The sequence below is a fragment of the Pecten maximus genome, chromosome 4, assembly GCF_902652985.1.
Source record: "Pecten maximus chromosome 4, xPecMax1.1, whole genome shotgun sequence".
NCBI classification, from domain to species: domain Eukaryota; kingdom Metazoa; phylum Mollusca; class Bivalvia; order Pectinida; family Pectinidae; genus Pecten; species Pecten maximus.
Genome location: NC_047018.1, coordinates 43,294,304 through 43,312,257, shown reverse-complemented (window position 1 = coordinate 43,312,257; position 17,954 = coordinate 43,294,304). Strand labels below are relative to the sequence as shown.

The window sequence follows — 17,954 nt, the reverse complement described above, 5'->3', positions numbered from 1 at the left end:
CAGGGTAAAATTTACAAAAAGTACACAACGGACTTGTAACAATGTTTGCTTTAAAAAGAACTGAATTTAGAGTTAAGATATTGTGCAAGATTCTAAATTGAAACCACTGAAGTTTTGAGTTATTTGTTACTTTAAAAGGTATGGAAAAGATATTTGCCCATGTTGAATCTGTAAAATCAAACACTTCATTCCACTTTTTTTTTCCTGTAGCAATTTCTGTATTTTTTGAAAGACTTTTATATATAATTTTATTGTCCTGTTGTGATTTGAGAAATAAATATATATTATGTGGAATATATGGTAATATCAGGTCTTTATCTATGATCTCCTGTAAATGGAAGTTTTTACGGATAGAATTAATAACACCCTGATATTTAAGAAAGTTTGTTCGTATATTATATTTCTGAGTAAATTCATTGAATGTATGAAAAGAAAGAGTATTCGAATCTTTTAACACATCATTAACTACTTGGACACCCTTCCTAAACCAGTCTTTATAGAAAACAGAGTGTCCACCAATACTAATATGTGGATTATGCCATAGTGGACTTTTTAGAAAAGAGAGTTGTTGATGTTTTGTATTAGTTTCTGATGTCAATAATCTTTCCCAAGCTTTGAAAACATCGGCCCAGAATTCATTTTTACATTGTTTTTGACATAATCGTATATAATCAATCCCAAAATTTATGCAATAGTTCCAGTTAAACAGATTGTTGAATAAAACCTGCCATTTTCTTATACATGTATTATGGAGTAATCTTTTTAACCATCCTAGTTTAAGGGAATCAACAAAGGCATAGATGTTGATCATTTTTAACCCACCCTCTGAATACTCCTTAGTTATTACTTTTCCCTTCACCTTATCAGCTTTACCATTCCATAAGAAATTAAAAATAATGGTATTGAGTTGTTTCAAAAAGGCCGTACTGGGGTTTGGGAGTGAAATAAACAAATGGTTAAATAGAGAAATAAGGAGGGATTTAATAATGTGTATTTTACCTATAGGGGTCAATATCCTTCTATTCCAAATTTTAATTATGGATTTTAGTTTAATAAGTTTTTTATCAAAATTAAGTCTAGGTATTTCATGTAGGCTGACACTAAAATCTATTCCTAACAGTGTAAATTTCTCCCTCCCCCATTGTAGGTTTAGATCAGGCAGATATGTTTCATTACTATATTTTTTACTCCCAATCCAGATTACTTGTGTTTTATGTGTATTGATCATGAGCCCAGATATTTGTGCAAAATCGTTTAATTCTTTAATAGATTCTAGCAAGGAGCTCTCAGATCCATCAAGAATAAGAGATGTATCGTCTGCATACTGAGATAGAAGTATCGGAATGTTTTCAACGCTTATACCAAATATCTTTTTGTTATTTTTTATTCTTATCGCTAGTATTTCTACGCAAAGTATGAAGATATACGGTGCAATTGGGTCCCCTTGTCTACAACCGCGTTTAATATTTAAAAAATCTGATAGATTACCACCCTGATTAATAGTTGAGGAAACCCGAGCATGAAAAGTTTGAACCCATTGCCTAATACCCTCCCCAAATCCAAAAAATTTAAGAGTTTTGTCAATATATTCCCATGAGACTGAATCAAAAGCTTTTTGAAAATTAACCATAAGAAGCATACCTGGAACATCATTTACCTCTGCAAAATGCATAATGTCATAAATTAATCTGGTGTTTTCTCCAATATAACGCCCGGCCAAAAATCCGGGCTACTGTTAGTGTCAATCCCTGTAATAAATAGAGTGAGTGACCGTTGAATGATAACTGAACTTAACATTAAGAAATGATGAATAAATGATGAATTTAATGATAAATGCTAGGTTATTTCAGAACTTATGAAGAAAATGATGAATGTTTTCATGGTTCAAGATGCTAAATGACGACTGGGCTTTGAATTCAGCAATGATGAATATGACAGAAATGATAAATAAGACAGAGATGATGAATGTTGTATGAAATGCTGAATTATGTTGATTAATGGGCATGCCCTGTTGGCGCCCAAATATGGGAATTATTTAAAAACCAAATTTATCAACAAAGCCAATGATATCCAAATCTATAAGTAGGAATAATGGATATTTGAATTTGGAAGATTGTTGTGGTTGTTGCGTGTCTTTTCATAAAAAGCTTACATTTTAACTTACTGATTGCATTTCGCCTGTAACTATACCAACCAAATAACTTCAATACTTCCTTATGGTGATTCTATTACTCGTGCACTTGATTAGAAATTAAACAGTTAAAGATGTGTAGATAACTTTATGTCATTTTATATACTGCTGTGTAATGGAATTACATATGCCGGATCACGATAATGAATATTCATGATATCCCTATGTGGTATTTATAGTAGTATAAACCTATCTGATCTGTTAATACGGACATTTGACGTACGTATCGTCTCTACAGACAACATTACATTTTCTTTCCTAGAAACGGTAAGTGTGTATATTTTTCACCTTGGTGTTTTTATTACAGAAATTATATTTTTATATTTGTATAAAACAGTGTGGAGTATCTATAAACTATGAACTCATATATTTTACAACAATTGCGGTTGAAGCTGTTTAAGTGTATCAGGAATCTGTTTAGTAATTTACATTATTGCGAGCCTATCGCAAGTTGATATGAACATTAGCTTTTCATAATTTCATACGAAATGGAAAAAATTGGGAATATTGTTTTAATTTATTTTAGTTTTTCAGATTTTTGTGGAGTAATAATTCATCGGGCTGACTTGAAACAGCTTTCCTAGTTCTAGGTAGCTTGAAAAGTTTGAGTATTTCGTATGTGAATAGACTTTCGTACATAAGACTTTATTTATTTTACAACAATTACGAAACAAGTTATACAAAGTTATATCAATCACTCCTGTTGGCCGGTTGGAGTCGCTAAAGTAGTCTTACTGTGGGAGGAAACCGGAGTACCCGGATAAACCCCACGTGGGTGAGCAGGTGACCTCTTACCTTTCCACGTCCTTACAAAGATTATCTTCCGACGGCAATCGTTCACAGATTGATCTTTTTTGAATAATTGTAATATATACTTTATACCAGTGTGATGTTTTTCTTATCCTTAGATAAAGCAGAGCTATCATTGTAGATGAATTTAATTAAAGCAAGGGACACTTTGAATAAATTACTTACTTATTCACTCTTATTAAAACAATCTAGGACTTCAAAATCCAAAGCTAAATGTCGATTAATGTATGTTACCGCACGTTTTCTTAAACGTTAAATATACATATAGCTGTTGAATAGAGTCCATATAAGGTAATGTAGGGGATAGAGTAATTTCAATTATGACATCATCTAAAGTACAATGGAAAATTTGGAGTGGAACCGTTTGATTTTAAATTGTAAAGATTTATTGTAAATATAGATCTCATTAGGCTCATTTGTATTACAGTATATCGAAATCATTTAAGGTATGTCAGTAACTCATATAGCGAAATTTCAACGCGATATTTATACAGAAAACGTCATTTCTTTTTGACAATAGCTTTCAATACAACTTGCTGTGTTCGCGAATGATACATAGCGTCATATTTTTCAAATCGATTATTACACCTTTTTATTTTAGTGATACAGGTGCTTAATGATTGAATTTTGTTTGCAACAAGCATTTTCATTGGCTTAGACATTTACGTCATCAGTCCATAACGTAAACAATGACGTCGTCCTTTATAACGTCGCTTTTATTTGGCGGATGGAGTAGATTAATGATTTGTAAGAGAAAAGAGTCCATCAATAAAGTGATATTTTCAGGCTATAAATTAAATTATAAGGATCAATACAACAAACAATTAAGGCAATTTACGATTTGAAAATAGATAAACAAGCTTTGGTTAAAATACTACTACTATTGTGTCATTATAATCGAAATCTTATGCAACATAGCACACTATATGTACATGTATATTACCTTTGCTTACCGCTCTTATTAAGGATCTACTTGAATATATTTTATGTTAAGGAGGTATAACGCAAAAAACGGAATGTACTCTAAATAAACCTCCATAACATAAAAAAATTATTCAAACTGTGTATGGTCTGTCAAAGTGTTAGCTAATGGGAAATGAATAAGAACGCGTGGATTTCCTTTTACGTAGGTAACCCTTGCACCAAGATGAACTACGAGAGATTTCAGAACCAAGCCAGTATAGTGAGGAAGTCATCACCACTTAGGGATCTTCGTAAGTATTATTGAAAGTTTTTATATGCTCCGGCCTCTCTACTAGCTGAGACACTAAATTAAATGATTGACATATATTTATATGCCGCGAGCAGTAACAAAGATATCAACATTTTATTTCAAGAAACTTCTCAGTCAAAATAAGATCAGTTTCGAAATCCAAGAATTCGTGTGAAACCAAACGAATGCTTATTTTTGCTAAAATATTCTGTATTTTGAATATTGTTCAGCAGTATTGATATTTTCATATACAAAATTGTTTCAGCTGGGAAGCTCTCAGCCAGACCGAATGCCATTAGCATGGCAGGAGGTTTACCAGATCCAGAAGCATGCCCATTCATTGAGGCGACCGTGAAACTGCGGTAGGACAATAATTCATTACTTAATTCCAACACTGCCCTCAGTTGCTCATCGTCTTTTCAGGCGTATGACGATGCATCAATTATATGAGGCTAAAGTCGCGGCCACATATTAAGATCACGTATAGTACGGCTGGCCGAAGTTCATTTGGATGTAGTTCAATGTAATCAACCATGGTGCAGTTGGTTCATTGGCATACGTTTCCTAGTTGACCCTACTTGTCTGTACTTTTAACCGTTGTATTCATTGCATACTGAAATAAGGACAGACGAATGATGTCTCTTTACTAATTTAAACATATTTTGTTTGCTTCAAAAGTATACAGGATTAGGCATAAGTTATTGACACATTACTAAGACCCTCTCCACAATACATACTATATAAATTGAGAAACAACATATGATCACAATGAATACATTGTTATAAATGTACAAAGAATTAAAAATAAATGAATGAATAAATAAATAAATAAATACAAAAAAGAAGAAAAATGATTGAAATAAAAAAAGTATATCATATCATATTACTGGATTTTATATGACTTCTATAATATTTGGTTTTACATTTACCGTAAGATTTTCATTTCCACGGAACAGTGAGTTTAGATTTGTAAATTTGAGAAAATGGTACGTCTTTGTATAATACAATGAGGACAGATAAAAAGAAATCAAAGGCATTCACTTAGTGATTGCCACAAGAACACTCAGAAGATTTAGCTGGATTTTCTCTTAAAAGATAATAGTGTAGTGAACTACATTTGTTCCTGAACTTTGTATGCAAAATATTTAATTTCCTTTCCCTGCAGGGTTTTGCTATCCCCTCTGGGAGTCCTTTAATTTTGACATTTTTATGTGAACAAAAACTTCACTGCTTTATGATATGTTTTGGACTTCCGACATTTTTGTATTTTTGAAAATATCAGAGATTTTTCAACTTCATGTATTTATGAATGATGTCAGGCTGAGTATCACAAATTAGTTTTGTCAAGTTCACAATATAAATCCTATTTATCTAATAAGCAAAACAATACCAATTTATATATTTTGATTATTTATTGACAAACATTTTCGAGACGAGCTATGCTGTTTTACAACAGTTTTTGTTTATAGATGTAAGTATAATTTCGACACAGTTAAACTATGATGATCCATGCTGAACCTTTTCAATAATCATTTAAGGACGAAAGAATCATTTTTCTTACTCGTGATATGCGGAATCGTATATTGCCTTGCCGTTGAAGGGGCCGCGGTGGCCGAGTGGTTAAAGTGTCCCGACACTTTATCACTAGCCTTCCACCTCTGGGTTGCGAGTTCGAAACCTACGTGGGACAGTTGCACGGTACTGACCGTAGGTCGGTGGTTCCCCCCCCCCCCCCCCCCCCCCCCGGGTACTCCGGCTTTCCTCCACCTCCAAAACCTTGCAGGTAGGGCGTCAGAATTGTACCAGCTGTCCCCATTGCATGATCGTAAGAGGCGACTGAATTTGGGATCTTATCTTCCGTCTTTCTGGGGGCTTGCTTGGCGTTCGCCCCTGTGAGGAAGGCTTTGTGTTCTATCTTCTGACCGAGACATCCTAGAGTCCTAACGGCAGTTGCTAATCTTTCTTAGGATTTTTTGGCGCAGGACGACTGGATCGCCCGTTTGCAGTATAATATGACCTGGTGGGGTGTCCTGCTTGATGTTTCTGTAATATAATTCTGCGAGACAGCACTATTTTGTCGGCATCAGTTCCGTGCTATCAAAAGGAGACAAACACGCATACATATACCGCAGCCTCCCAAAATACACACGCACACACCTCACGCATGTATCTCGCACACAGGGGAGACCGTCTATAAATGATCATAGCTGTCGATAGGACGTTAAACAAATAGTAAACCAAAAACCAAAGCTATAATACAGCTTGTTTATATTAATAAGAAATAAACATGTTATGAATGTATATACGATTACTGTGTTGATATAGAGGGAGGGGGAGATGAGAATCTGGAGTGTTGTAAGAAAATCATATTATTGATGAAAGAAAATCGAAGATGTTCTTGAACAATTCTGAAAGTAAACAAAAGAAAAAAATAATCCGATTTTAAATGAACAACCTACAACAATAATTGCAAATGTAAATAAAACAGTTCAAAACTGGTATCCGCAATGGAATTATTCTTAAAAAAACAACAAAAAACAATATTCGATAGACTTAAATTCCTAGTTCTTGTTGATTTTACTAAATGCCTTGTGATAATAGCCATAACGTTACCATAAAAACAAATACATTTTCGTATGGTTATTATTGTGCAGGGATGGTTCTGAGCTACAGATTGACCCAGGAGACATGGCATTGTGTATGCAGTACTCTCATACAGAGGGGTAAGTTTACGTCAGTCTTAAACTGGTTAGTCTATAGTATTCTCGTACGGGATGGGGGTATCACTTGTACTCTAGATGAATAAAAGTATAGATTTTTTGGTTACTCATGTGAGCTTACTTCGTATGGTATTCAAAAAGTTTTCTGATACTTGATTCAGCAATAAAAAATAGAATGTTAAATTCACATGGCAGTGTTGTAAAAACAAAAACAAAAAACAAACAAACAAAACAACTCAAATATAGTCCATCATTTGTTATTTTCTTGCTTCAAACAGTTTTCCTGATCTGCGTCAATGGTTTAAGGAACTACAGCGGAGGGTACATAATCCCCCTGCCCTGGGGGACTCCAATCACCCTGGTCAGACCGACGTCATACTCATGAACGGTAGCCAGGATGCTTTATGTAAGGTAACATTGACAAAAAACTTTCCCGAAACCGAGATGAACAAGATTGACTACATATACCAACGAGCAAGTGAAACTGATATTATATAAGTAATCATATTTACCAAAATCAACAAAGAATACTGACAGAACAACAAAGGCATAATCTAAAATCAAAATCAACAACGAGGGTGAAATATTAACAACAAATTTTAATTTGACAGAGACTCCTTACAAAAAATAGTAGGAGAATAGGACCAGACGCTTCGGAAGAGTTAGCGTCTTCTGCTTCTGGACGACACACGCCATACAAACCTAGGTCAAATCCGGGTTAAGTTACAATCTCAAATGACAATTAGGGTGGTGATACCGGAACCACTGGGCATATCAGCAAGCACCAAACAACTTCATATCGCATAAAGAAATGGAATATTTCCAAATGCGATCAAGACGTCGACCATACATCTTTCCCATTGTCTTCATCAGCCTGTATCTCGAGAATCCTTGTGTGGTTAATTTCTTTGTCAGTCGAAGACATCTGCCACATGAAAATCGGCAATATTGCAACATTGATTAAACTAGGAACATTCTCAGTAAGCAGACCTATCACAAATTTTACTCACCGCTGCGACGCGAAGCGCTTGCTATCCGCCATTTTCGTTGTGCCAGGGGAGGTGCCCTACTGTTTAGGTTGGACCCCCTGTAAGGAGAACAATCCCTTCAATATCGAATCAACTGATGGAAATATTTTTGATAAGCTCTTTGAATTCTGTAGATTCTGATTATATGCCAATTATAAACTATGTCTGTTTTGAATGTTTCTGTAACTACCCCTTAACAGATATACCACGTCAAAACATTTGTGGAGGGGCTCATCATTGATTACAGACCGTTTGGCCTTTTGATTTCTCAAATGTTACTCTGCACAAGTGTACTGAATCACCTTAAAGTTTACCAGGGTTGTCTCGGTGCAGAAATAATTGTGTAATTTAGGAAGTAGTTTTAGGTCAAATATATGAATTATATTTCATTATTTATATAATTATATAGAATATATATTATTACGTTACCAACAAAATCAGAAAAGGAACAGAGGAACAATATGTTTCTGTATCTCACCGCATGTTGTAAGACGGGACATATTGTGGATGCTCCGGGGGAACAGAGACTTATTTCTGTGATGTCTTTTTTGCCTTGAATGCACTGGATAATTGAATCCAATGCTGGCCGGTCCCATCATCAGGTAGATCATCCTTCCTCAGACGTTTTGGCGTTTTCCACGACGTCCTCCATGGGTGCGCCGGCTGGGTTAAGCAGGCCCAATCCAAGGACCGGCCGGCTCTTGCTACCCTTGTTGGTACTGAGCCCTGTTGCAGTTGCTGTTTCCGCAACATCTTGTCACCTGCTGCATCACCTCGGACAGTGATGCCTACCTGTCTCTCCTCAACTTGTGGCTAGCACCGTGTCTGATGACCACCCCATCTTTCCTCCTTCCTTCCTCCATATCCAGATGGAAGCAACCTCTGTCTGCCCACTTGCCGCTTGTATCAGGTTCCTTCGATCTGCTCCTATGACTCTAAGTGTCGTAAGGCTCTCCAGACTTGGAACAAGGCCTACTTAATCAAACTACATACAGATTGTTGGAGACGAAATTTTGTCTTCACCATATGATGTCATTTTGAAATATTCTATTTTCTTGTGCGAGATGACGTATACCTTATTTTATGCTTGAAAGTAGGTAAGTCCGCTTGTTTTGGTTTTAGTACCTGGTTTCTCATTTTGAGAGTTTTGCGCTACAATGAATTGATCTATATTTGAATTGCATGTTCGTCTTTGAAGCAAAAGACACAATAGCATTTCAGGAGCATGTGGTATTTCCCTCTTGTTTTTGTTAAGATTTTCCCCTCCTTTTATCAATTCCAGTTACAATTTGTTTACTTGTAGGTATTCAGTTTGTTTACTTGTAGGTATTCAGTTTGTTTACTTGTAGGTATTAAGTTTGTTTACTTATAGGTATTCAGTTTGTTTACTTATAGGTATACACTTTGTTTACGTGTCGGTATACACTTTGTTTACGTGTTGATATTTTGTTATATTCATCATAATTACTTCTACGTTAAAAAAGCCATGCGTCCTTTCTTTGAATGAAATTTAGCCAATTTTTGTCACATCTCCATGTTAAATTTTATTGCTAGTTTAAATGTCATATACATATTACAAGAATCTTTCAACATGCCCGAACTAACTTGTTTCTCGTGTAACAAATGCAAATGTCAATATATATATATATTTATATGTATTGTATTTTCAGTCGTTGGAGGCTATGACATCCCCTGGAGATAATATTCTAATAGAAAACCCAGCGTACCCTAGCCCAGGCATTATTGTAAGTTTACATTTACATATGTTCGACATAGTGTATAAGGGATATATTGAAATGCATAGTGTAGAACTCGATTTATTCAGGAGGTAAACTATTCCAAAAAGTCGCATACGAAAGGGATTGGATATTTGAGTTGAGTGAATTTTGTGTTAATTTGTTCAAAAACTGCCTTGCGTCATGGCATTTCAAATTCAAAGATTCTGATCTCAATACTCATACAAACTGACTAGTCTGTACACTAGATTTTTGGTTTGTTTTTGTTTAACGTCCTATTAACAGCCAGGGTCATTTAAGGACGTGCCAGGTTTTGGAGGTGGAGGAAAGCCGGAGGCCCCGGAGAAAAACTGCCGGTCTACGGTCATGTACACTAGACCTTCATCTTGTAAACTTTATTGATGATCAGTTAAACCTATTGGCTTGAAACTGCAATTTTTTTTCAACTTCCAAGATATGCAAGGTTTTGTCATCAAAGGTTAAAAAAAACCCATCCGGTTCCGAAGATGGCATTGTCGTTAAAGTTTAATTAAAATTTCATTTGTACATTCAACAATCAAATTATTTTCCTATGTTAAACCATTTTCAGTTAAAACCAAGAGGCTGTAATATGATACCCGTCGATTCGGACGCCGGTGGTATGGATCCGGATAATCTACGTCACGTCCTGTCCCGATGGAGCCCAGAAGATGCCAAGGATCCTAGCAGCGATATTCCTAAATTACTGTACTGTGTTCCAACTGGAGGGAACCCAACAGGATCCGGTTTGACACTGGAGCGGAAACAAGAGATCTACCGACTGGCCCAGGAGTACGACCTTATGATACTGGAGGACGACCCGTACTACTACATACAGTTCACTGAGGTAGAGTTACGGGGTTGGGAACCGGAAATAGATACTAGAGAAATGTGTCTGTTATACTGGATATAAGTAACCGGAAGTAGATACTAGAGGAATGTGTCGGTTATATTGTATATATATTAAGTTACCGGAAGTAGTCTAGATACTATAGCCAATGTCGCGTGTTCCATTGGCTGTTGTACCAGTTGTTCCGAATAGTGAATTACAGGTGGTAGAAACCCGATAAAGGAATACATGGAATGTGTCGGATATACCGGATATTGCTAACCGGAAGTAAATAATTGGCTGCTGATCAAGTTTAGTTTTATGATGGTTGATATATTCGCGTATTAAACCAAAACTTTGGAACAGACTACAACTATGCAATTTTTACCTTCAAATTATCCAATTTTCACGATTTTATTCTCCCCACGAAAATCGCTAAAAATAGAACACATTGACAATAACAAACTTTTTAGACGATTGAAATTATATTGAAAGTATTTTTCCTGGAAAATTTTTAAAAAAATGTATATTTTTGATATCATAAAATCATTATTTTAGAGGAAAAGATGGATTTACAAGATCTTTGTTCGAAATTGTCACCGACGTAATCCGTAAGGACAATCACTAAAATAAGGAAACGAACATTCGAACCTGAGCTATCATTGTTTAATTGCATTGACAGTGATAATGTATGTCTAACTATATTGAAAATCAAAACCAAACATTTCAGTTGATACAAATATGTTTTCAGTCTAATTTACATATTTTTTAGCCGTTAGTTCCAAGTTTCCTCTCGCTGGACGTTGACGGGAGAGTGATGAGGTTTGACTCAATGTCGAAACTCATTTCACCAGGGTAAGTTTGACTGATACGATCTATCGATCCCTCCCGAGGGCCAATCAGTAAAAGTCCTCCTACCGGACAAACCGAGGAAACGATAGATTTCCTCCCCGCTCGTCTTGTACATGTACATATGTACGTAACGCCATAGTTTGTTAGCGTCATGAAGGAGTCATTCCTTGAGGGATCTCGATCAAACATCACACAACCATAATATTTGCGTGCAATGTTGAATTTCAGGTTTTTAGCTCACCTGGACCGAAGGTCCGGTGAGCTTATGTCATGGCGCGGCGTCCGTCGTCTGTCGTCCGTCGTCCGTCAACATTTGCTTCAAATCGCTACTAGTCAAAAAGTTCTTATTGGATTTTGACCAAATTTAGTCAGAAACATCCTTGGCAGAAGGGGATCAGATTTTGCATAAATGGTGACTCTGACCCCCAAGGGGCCTGAGGGGCGGGGCCCAATAGGGGAAATTGAGGCAATTCCTTTAAATCGCTACTAGTCATAAAGTTATGAATGGATTTGAACCCAATTTGGTCAGAAACATTCTTGGGGGAAGGGGAACAGATTTTGCATAAATGGTGACTCTGACCCCCAAGGGGCCAAAGGGGCGGGGCCTAATGGGGAAATAGAGGTAATTCCTTCAAATCGCTACTAGTCATAAAGTTATGAATGGATTTTAATGCAATTTGGTCAGAAACATCCTTTGGGGAAGGGGAACAGATTTTGCATAAATGGTGACTCTGACCCCCAACGGGGCCAAAGGGGCGGGGCCTAATGGGGAAATAGAGGTAATTCCTTCAAATCGCTACTAGTCATAAAGTTATGAATGGATTTCAACCCAATTTAATCAGAAACATTCTTGGGGGAAGGGGAACAGATTTTGCATAAATGGTGACTCTGACCCCCAAGGGGCCTGAGGGGCGGGGCCCAATAGGGGAAATTGAGGCGATTCCTTAAAATCGCTACTTGTCATAAAGTTATGAATGGATTTGAACCCAATTTGGTCAGAAACATCCTTCAGGGAAGGGGAACAGCTTTGCATAAATGGTTACTCTGACCCCCAAGGGGCCAAAGGAGCGGGGCCTAATGGGGAAATAGAGGTAATTCCTTCAAATCGCTACTAGTCATAAAGTTATGAATGGATTTCCCCCCAATTTGGTCAGAAACATTCTTGGGGGAAGGGGAACAGATTTTGCATAAATGGTGACTCTGACCCCCAAGGGGGCCAAAGGGGCGGGGCCTAATGGGGAAATAGAAGTAATTCCTTCAAATCGCTACTAGTCATAAAGTTATGAATGGATTTCAACCCAATTTAATCAGAAACATTCTTGGGGGAAGGGGAACAGATTTTGCATAAATGGTGACTCTGACCCCCAAGGGGCCTGAGGGGCGGGGCCCAATAGGGGAAATTGAGGCGATTCCTTAAAATCGCTACTTGTCATAAAGTTATGAATGGATTTGAACCCAATTTGGTCAGAAACATCCTTCAGGGAAGGGGAACAGCTTTGCATAAATGGTTACTCTGACCCCCAAGGGGCCAAAGGAGCGGGGCCTAATGGGGAAATAGAGGTAATTCCTTCAAATCGCTACTAGTCATAAAGTTATGAATGGATTTCCCCCCAATTTGGTCAGAAACATTCTTGGGGGAAGGGGAACAGATTTTGCATAAATGGTGACTCTGACCCCCGAGGAGCCAAAGGGGCGGGTCCCAATAGGGGAAATAGAAGTAATTCCTTTAAATCGCTACTAGTCATAAAGTTATGAATGGATTTGAACCCAATTTGGTCAGAAACATTCTTGGGGGAAGGGGAACAGATTTTGCATAAATGGTGACTCTGACCCCCAAGGGGCCTGAGGGGCGGGGCCCAATAGGGGAAATTGAGGCAATTCCTTAAAATCGCTACTTGTCATAAAGTTATGAATGGATTTGAACCCAATTTAGTCAGAAACATCCTCCAGGGAAGGGGAACAGATTTTGCATAAATGGTTACTCTGACCCCCAAGGGGCCAAAGGGGCGGCGCCCCATATGGGAAATAGAGGTAATTCCTTTAAATCGCTACTAGTCATACATTTATGAATGGATTTGAACCCAATTTAGTAAGAAACATTCTTGGGGGAAGGGGAACAGATTTTGCATAAATGGTGACTCTGACCCCCAAGGGGCCAAAGGGGCGGGGCCTAATGGGGAAATAGAGGTAATTCCTTTAAAGCGCTACTAGTCATAAAGTTATGAATGGATTTTAATCCAATTTGGTCAGAAACATTCTTGGGGGAAGGGGAACAGATTTTGCATAAATGGTGACTCTGACCCCCAAGGGACCTGAGGGGCGGGGCCCAATAGGGGAAATTGAGGCAATTCCTTAAAATCGCTACTTGTCATAAAGTTATGAATGGATTTGAACCCAATTTAGTCAGAAACATCCTCCAGGGAAGGGGAACAGATTTTGCATAAATGGTTACTCTGACCCCCAAGGGGCCAAAGGGGCGGGGCCTAATGGGGAAATAGAGGTAATTCCTTTAAATCGCTACTAGTCATACATTTATGAATGGATTTGAACCCAATTTAGTAAGAAACAATCTTTGGGGAAGGGGAACAGATTTTTCATAAATGGTGACTATGCATGTTGTAAATTCAGAGAGTCTGGACTTCATTATTTCTTTAAAGCAGTTGGGATACCCACGCTATAACCAATAGCATTGTTTGAGGTTAACAAACAAAAGGAATTGAACATGAACATTATTTTGACATTTGGTCAAATCCAACCAGGTGAGCGATACAGGCCCCATGGGCCTCTTGTTGGGCTTAAGATTCAATGTCATTGTTACTGTTTTTACGAGGGTCAGTAAACCTAGAGGACGTATACATATTTAGGAAAACCCAGTATGTTTTTTTATAATACTGTGAAGAGGGCTCGTATTCTATTGCCATAAAGCAAAAGGATTCAAATGTGTACAAGCAACGACCGACCGCACCGGTTCCGACACAAGAGTTACCTCCCTTTACCTGAAACTATTACTTTCATCGCGACATAAACTTTCTTCTTCTTCTTCTCCTCCAGGGCGAGGCTCGGATTGCTGACGGGGCCACAACCCATGATACAGAAAATCGTAAAAATCATCATGTGCTCAAGCATTCACGTGAGCGGTATCTCTCAAGTACGTCACGTGTTTCATTGTCCTAAGCTTTAAGTCAGCATACCGTGAAATTCTTTATATGTACCATAAATATGTCATCCTGACACCACGTGATCCCCCAGGTCAAGTAATACCTGAGAGTATTTTATTTTTGAAAGGTACATAATAATTTATCTTTTTGCTGCTTTTGAACCCTTTCCGGCAATTTTGTCATAATATTTAACCCGTTTATTCTTTCCTATATAAATCATGACTAATGTACCAAATGATTTGGGTGTCAGTATGTAAATCAACTTGCAGTCATTTAAAACCCATTCAGAAAATATTGATATAGTATCAAAGAAAGTTCCCCCTTTCTTTTCCTGCAACTTTTGATTGACATGCATTTATTAATATTCCCTTGTTCAAGTCATCAACGTTTATTTTCAACATAAGGCAAATATATCCCTTAACATGTATCGTTACTGATGAAGGATATAATTAACTTCACGATATATATTTCAGATGTTCGTCCTATCCCTTCTAAAGAAATGGGGTCATGATGAGTTTCTGGCTCGTGCTAAAGAGACTAGTAACCTATATCTTAAAAGAAGTCAACTGTGCGTTAAGTATTTGAAGAAGCATCTTACAGGTGAGAAATATCATGTTTTTTTTTTTATATTCCGGATTCCAGGTCCGATCTGCTGACTCTTTTAAGTATAGTTTATCGTTTCCGGTTTATTAACTATTCCTTCATGCTTCATATTGCAATTCAATGGTGTCTTTGGTCTTCTTGCTGTATTTGTTTCATTCGTCCATGATACGCTATAGGGTATATTCGATGCCAGCCGTATCCTTTGTTTATAGACACAATGTTGTACGGGATTTCCTATAAAGATTGGCTGGCAAAATAGGCGTTATTATTTTTGAATACATGTGAAAAGGGTACAGCTGCTTCTAGCGGTACCTTAAGGGATGCTTAGTAGTGATATATTTTCAGGGTTCGAACATATATTGAAGAAAGAGGCATGGTGCATATTGGCCTGTTTCGACCTAACGGTGACCGTTTTCAAAATAAAAAAATATTGTTAAAAACTGAGATTTTGAATACAAACCTTAAATCTATAATATATAAAAATTCTTATTTGCGAAAGATTTGTTTATTCATTGCAATGGATATTTCATTAAATGACCGTAAAGTTGCATCATCGGGTTATTTGCAACTTTCGAGTGGTGTTTTCCCCGCATTCATATCATTTTTTGACATAGAGCGCATCGGAAGACCAACTTTCACAATGTCCTATTTTATTCTATGTACCAAAAGACAACTAAAATCCTATTCTTAAAAAGTGGTCCTCCGATGTGCTTGTATCGAAAAATTGAAAAAACGTAGTTGATAAAATATTTTTATTTTCGCATTAACTAGACTAACTATAACTGATAACAAGAAGTTCATAATCTCATAAGTCCGCATAGCTCATATGGTAGAACCATCGCTTAGCAAACCCGAAGGTTCGGAGTTCGAATCGCCAAGATATATCTTATTCATATTTTGTTATGTTTCTAAGAATAATACCATTAATTTTTCTTGGTCATATTTGAAAGATTTTTTTTAACATTAAGTGCATATTTAATATGAAATATATAGTATCAACAGAGATCTATATTTTTTTTAGTATATAAGTCTCTGGTATGAAGATGTTGAGATACAAATTTTTCACTTGGATAAAGAAAAGATTGAAATCATAACCGATTTACTCCATATCATTCAAAGTAAAATGTAAATGAACTGCAGCGTCGACAACAGGCATACATTGATGAGTAGTGTAAAATTCCTATTTAACATGTCAATTTAACCTGATTTCCTATAGTATTGATGTAATCCGTTCACAACACAATCAATACAAGACATGACGATCTATTTTGGTACTGTGGGAATCACTGGGGTCACATGATATTTTACCTGTATTTTTAGTCCAGACTATCGCTGTATGTGGCCTTGGTCAGGATAAGCGGAAAACGACCAAACCTCTTTAGAAAATTGCTATCAATTTCATTTATTATATTTTTCATTTTAGTATAATATTTGTTATCAAATGTCAATCAAATAGTTAAAAGAACAACAAAAATTCAAAGGACTATTTAAGAAAAAATCCAGAAATTCTTTCGAATAAGAGGATAGAGTACTTCGAAAATTGTATACACTTTTACGTAAGTTCATGTTTCTAGACTTGCTACCCGGCGCTGAGATACTGTGTAGTATTCGATGTGTAACGTTGTTAACATAGGTCTTGCGGAATGGACGAGACCCACTGGGGGAATGTTCATCTGGATAAAAATCCCCGCCGTCACAAATACAAATGAGTTGATCTTAAGGACTTACCTAAAGGATGCCCTCTTTGTCGCCGGAAGCGCTTTCCTTAACGACAGCAGCGCCCCCTCTCAGTATATAAGAGCTTCTTTTTCTCTTGCCACTTCTGAGCAAATGGATCAAGTAAGATAATATTCTTCTCCTGAATAGTTTAAAGGAATTCACGAAAATAGTTCCAAGAATTAATCATGCTTTTTTAATTTGAAATAACGTTGTAGAGCACCAAACGTATATTGTACTTCAGTTAAAACCATTCTGTAAGATCTGTGAAAGTATCACTTAATGAGAATTAAATTGAAATGAGACCTTCTTTAGGCGATAAGCAGACGTAACATCCTTTTCGGAAGCTATTTCTGTTAGCGACTGTTTTACAAATAAGAAGCGGAATATATAACTATTATCGTCTTCGTCACTTTACGTTTTATAATTCACTGTTTGCAGGCTTTATCAGCTTTGGCAGAATCTTTAAAGGAGATTTTATCTAAGAAGACATAACTGACAAGAAGAAGATTACGTTATTTATGGTCAGGAAATAATGACCCATGGTCGTCTAAAACTAAGGAAGAATTAACGAAGGCCGATTTAAAGAATCTCCAAGATGTCTATACATCTCCGGCTGTCAGAATACCTAGTTTGATATATTATTAAGCAGAATCTAGTAAAATGTTGTTTCTTTGCGCTACAGAGGCGACCAAAGTGGATATTCATGGCTGTAATGTCTCCTCCGCACGTATCACATATAATGAAAAAAATGCTCATAGCAAGAATGCTTCATACCTTTCTTGTGCTTTCTCGATGGTTTTCAGGTTTCAGATATACTGACTGCTTTGCTGAATACCACATCATTAATTTTAACAAAATTTAAAAGAAGGGATTTTACTTTTATTATATTGTTTTCATTTGCCCGGTTTACAGTTTCCCAACGTATGTCAACATCGTGCTCATGCTCAGATCCCCCTCCCAAAGACAACAAGAACTCCTTGTGTAAATAACTTTCAGTTATGTTTCTCCTTGTAACAGTCTTTACACATACGCCTGATTGTATTGGTAATCCATTCTTGAATATTTGATTCCTTTTAA

The 17,954-nt window shown here is 36.7% G+C and overlaps 1 protein-coding gene across 1 annotated transcript; it reads left to right on the top strand.

The window, feature by feature from the left end:
• The first annotated feature begins 2,398 nt into the window (after nt 1-2,398).
• On the top strand, nt 2,399-17,754 carry LOC117326161 (kynurenine/alpha-aminoadipate aminotransferase, mitochondrial-like). The gene is made up of 12 exons (XM_033882798.1): nt 2,399-2,458; nt 4,132-4,215; nt 4,480-4,576; nt 6,869-6,937; nt 7,213-7,345; nt 9,633-9,707; nt 10,288-10,563; nt 11,318-11,400; nt 14,449-14,545; nt 15,029-15,155; nt 16,792-16,997; nt 17,316-17,754. Exons 2-12 carry the CDS (start codon nt 4,149-4,151, stop codon nt 17,367-17,369), a joined length of 1,284 nt encoding a protein of 427 aa, XP_033738689.1. The 5' UTR covers nt 2,399-2,458; nt 4,132-4,148; the 3' UTR covers nt 17,370-17,754.
• The last annotated feature ends 200 nt before the right edge of the window (nt 17,755-17,954 follow it).